The sequence below is a fragment of the Glandiceps talaboti genome, chromosome 9, assembly GCF_964340395.1.
Source record: "Glandiceps talaboti chromosome 9, keGlaTala1.1, whole genome shotgun sequence".
NCBI classification, from domain to species: domain Eukaryota; kingdom Metazoa; phylum Hemichordata; class Enteropneusta; family Spengelidae; genus Glandiceps; species Glandiceps talaboti.
The window spans coordinates 11,561,046-11,565,126 of NC_135557.1; the positions used below are offsets into that span (position 1 = coordinate 11,561,046).

The 4,081-nt window shown below is 34.4% G+C and overlaps 1 protein-coding gene across 1 annotated transcript in view; it reads right to left on the reverse strand.

Moving 5' to 3' along the window:
* LOC144439807 (coagulation factor X-like) overlaps positions 1–3,655 on the reverse strand; it is a 5,292-nt gene extending 1,637 nt beyond the window's left edge. Inside the window, exons 1-3 of the mRNA XM_078129041.1 lie at positions 3,439–3,655; positions 1,916–1,958; positions 16–135 (exon numbers count right to left, since the gene is read on the reverse strand). Of these exons, the coding sequence (XP_077985167.1) occupies positions 16–135; positions 1,916–1,958; positions 3,439–3,498 (223 nt within the window). The 5' untranslated portion in view covers positions 3,499–3,655. The remainder of the gene's footprint in view (positions 1–15; positions 136–1,915; positions 1,959–3,438) is intronic.
* Between the last annotated feature and the right edge of the window lie 426 nt (positions 3,656–4,081).

Below are 4,081 nucleotides of genomic sequence, written 5' to 3' on the forward strand. Positions count from 1 at the left end.
AATTTTGGTACTCACGTTCATCACAGTTTTTACCGCTGTATCCTGCCGTACATTCGCAAATGTAATCAAGAATCTCCCAATTTTGGAAACATTCGGCGCCATTTTGACATGGGTTTGGCCAGCATGGCTCGGCCTCTTTGATATGTGTAGGTAAAAAAATATGAGAACACCACATTAAAGATAGGCATTTGAATAAATGACTAGAGCTAGTTACTTTAACAAGACAAATCGTTTGTCATCCGCTTTTGCTTTGAAATACCTTCCTCCAAGTAATTACTAGAAAGCATTGCTTTTAGAAATCAAGGTATTCTTATTGTACATCTGACAAGAGTTGAACTGCGAATAGTGAGTATGATACTTATCAAATATCTCGTTGAAACTTTCAGGCATGTAAAAAGAAAGGTATTCGAAAGAATGTATCAAGTCAAACTGTGTATTTACACACAAAGATCATGAACAATATTATGTTTTGTGTGTCGTTTCTGTTTGTTGTACAATATCTATAAAATAATTTGACAAATGAGTTAACTTGTGTGTATTATAATGAACTAATTAAATGATATCATTTCACTGTTTATTATTATATAATGTATTCAATGTTCGTAACAAAACCATGATGTAATTTATCATGCTATACATATGGGAATCGAACTGTTCTTCATTATGTAAATTTATGCATTTAATTTGTGCATACAAACAGAAGCTGATGCATGATAATATTATAATTGTATAGTTTTATTTAATATATCACATTTTGTACAGGTCAGTTGTTCATATGTAAGAGATATGAGTGCTGACTAAATCTGTATACTATTTTACTATACTAACAGTTACTGAGTACACTTGTTGGAATTTCCTAATATTTATCTGCAGAAAACGACAATGTTGGATCTTATTTCTTTAATCTTACACATTTTTTTTTCAATTGAAATTGTAAAATAGAATTGTAAAGCTACTGTGTTGTGTAAACTAGTGTGTTGTAATACCAGTAAATTCCGTTCTTATACAGTTACAATATACTGCTGTAGAAATGTTCTCATATTTATCTGCATGAAAAGGCAGTTTTAGATCATTGTTATTTTCTTCATTGGAGTCACATATGTGCAAACTATTGTGTTGTAATACCAGTAAATTCCGTTCTCATACAGTTACAGTGTAGTGTTGTAGAAATGTCATTGTATTTATCAGCGGGAATAGACAGTATTGCATCATTGTTTTATCGTCATGCATAGCTTTTCAAATGAGCCCCATTTGTTCAAAACTATTGTGTTGGAATACCAGTACATATTGGTTAATTTCTATTATTACCGTTTGCATGTAAGGGAAATATGACATCAAGTGATGCGTGTGCATGTCAATTCTTTCGCCTAAAGTGCTGTTTTATTTTTATTTGTCAACAGTAATAGTACTCCTTTGCAAGCTTTTTACGTGTTAAATCTTTCCCGTCTCAATGAGAAATCTTAACCATGAAATCCTGAAGTTAATATGTCTTAATCGTGACTTTTTCGCCATGGGTCATATCTTAAATGACGACCGATGTGTGTAATGGTCTTTCATTTGTCGATTAAAAGTATTTGTGTTAGTATCATGTACCATAGGTAAGGTAAGGGCGTTTTAAGTTACGTCGTGTAATATGTTGCATGTTGCAATTGTGTTGTGTTGTGTTGTGTTGTGTTGTGTTGTGTTGTGTTGTGTTGTGTTGTGCTGTGTCGCGCTGTGTTGTGTTGTGGTGTGCTGTGCCATGGTGTGTTGTGTGGTGTGGTGTGGTATTGTGTTGTGTTGTGTTGTGTTGTGTTGTGTTGTGTTGTGTTGTGCTGTGCTGTGCTGTGCTGTGCTGTGTTGTGCAGTATTGTGTTGTGATGGGCCGTGCTGTGCAGTGCTATACCCTGTTTTAATCAATAATTAATATACGCACCTCGAATTACTTCCACATGTTCTGCATGATCGCCAAACACAACCTATGGAATTAAAATAAGCGACATTGTCATCTCTGTACTTTTCTATAATCAAATCATATCAGGCATATGTATTCCACCGTCGGGGAAAATAATTACATATTCAAACAAAATTAACTTTAACAGGACGGATACATGGAAAGGTAGATTTGAGAGACTGATCCTTCATTTATAAATGTGACATAGCCATTGGCTAAAGTTTGTATAATTGCAGAGAAGTTGCACAGTTTTGAACATTATATCTCAGTATGTCTAGTTGATATATTGTTACTCTCCTTGTTAATAATGTAACTTGGGCCAAGAAAACAAATTGTTTCTGGTCAGCACAGTTTGTCTAAATGGTGCGTCGACGCTTTTCTTTTAATTCTCAACTCTTGTCAATAAATCTACTATTTATGACAGTTACTGTTCTTTTTTATGTCACGGTTGCCGCCTCACACTCCAAATATCATACCAGTTGATACAGTTGTAAACTCAAATAAACTTTATTACACACACATAACGGAAAGGACAGGAGCTGAAGTACAAAGTGAAATGATACAGGTAGGTTGTTGCCTTATTTTAAGTACTTTAGAGCAAGTGTGTATGTGGAGCAGATGTCAGTTGCCTGTTCAGAATTGGCTCTGTAGTTGCCTTCACTGAAGTAGGGAGGGTTACCTTTGTGTTTTCACCGAAATCAGCAGACTGCATGGGCCGGACAAGCACGGAAAAAAAGACCGAATTCTTTTTTTGCTTATACAATTCGTTATTTTATAAAGAATGTCTAAAGATTAGAATAATTATTGTAAACACAAAAATGGATGAATAGGACAGGGATTTGATTTATACCGTATTTACATCTCGTCTGCTTATAAAACAAAATGCTACATCACGCCATAATACACTTTTCCACAATACGGTCATTTAATATATCATTCTGCTATATGTCCTTGGCAATTATCGTGATGTTAATTAAAACCGTGATTTACTGTTGCCAAATATATGCAAATTATTTTGCTCATGTGCTTTTTTAACATTTTACGGTTGGTATTATATGGAATTATCAATACATTTGGGATTCCCAAGGTCGTGTTTCTCCACCAAAGAATCCCAGTCCGCAAACGTCTTCTCCAGAAAGATTAACACCACTACGTGGATACATCAAATGATTTATATATCAACAAAGCAAGATTGAGCAATAGCCAAGGATGTTTTTTGTACTTGTACGAGGATCTTAGATACAGCTAGTGGAACTTTGATAATTACAAGTACGACATAGTGACGTAACTATAGATATATCCCTAGAAATAGGTTATAAAAACCCATAAGTTGAACTTATAAACTTTCCTGCCAAAGAGTCATGATGTTAGTCGAATAGAACAAGTAATGAGGGATATTCAAGGGAATTCAAAATATATAAAGCATAATTGTGCTGTTATATGTTCATGTCGGGGTAATAATTGTAAAGCATCTTGAGCACAGTTACTAGCATTATGTGACTTACCTTACTGGTCAACAGTTGTAAACCAACCGACAACAGAAAAATAGCAACCATGCTGTTCATGTTTGGATGAATTCTTGCTGTAGTGCTTCGATCTAAAATTCTGTACACGATGGTGTTCTGCTGTACAATAGCAGCAAGAGTTTCTTTTATAGAAAAAAAATACAAACGTTTTTGAAATGTCACTTGATGAAATGAAATGAAATATGTGTCTGGGCTAAGTTAGTTATGACGGGAACTGTCAAATTGTCGCTGTGTTCTTTTATTTTGTACCTGAATGTATATTTAGTAAATGTTTTAATATAGAAGCGTTTTCCATTCTTTTGTCGTCAACATATTTTTATGCTGGTTGTTTGTGATGTCAACATATTTTATCCTGATGAATGGTGATAAATTGTTGTTGTATAAGTAAGCCTCTTTGACATTTCGCTAAGATTATAGAAATAGGTTGATGTCTGACCTTTGACCATAGATCGTCCATCTGTCTGTCCGTCCGTCTGTCCACCCATCTATCTGTGAACGTTTTCTATTTCAATCTTTTTCTTCAAAACTAATTGGCCTATTGAGCTGAAATTTAGTGTTCAGGTATCTTGAAATACCCAGAACCGATTTTGTTCAAGAGAATTTGGCCAAGTCATAAACATGC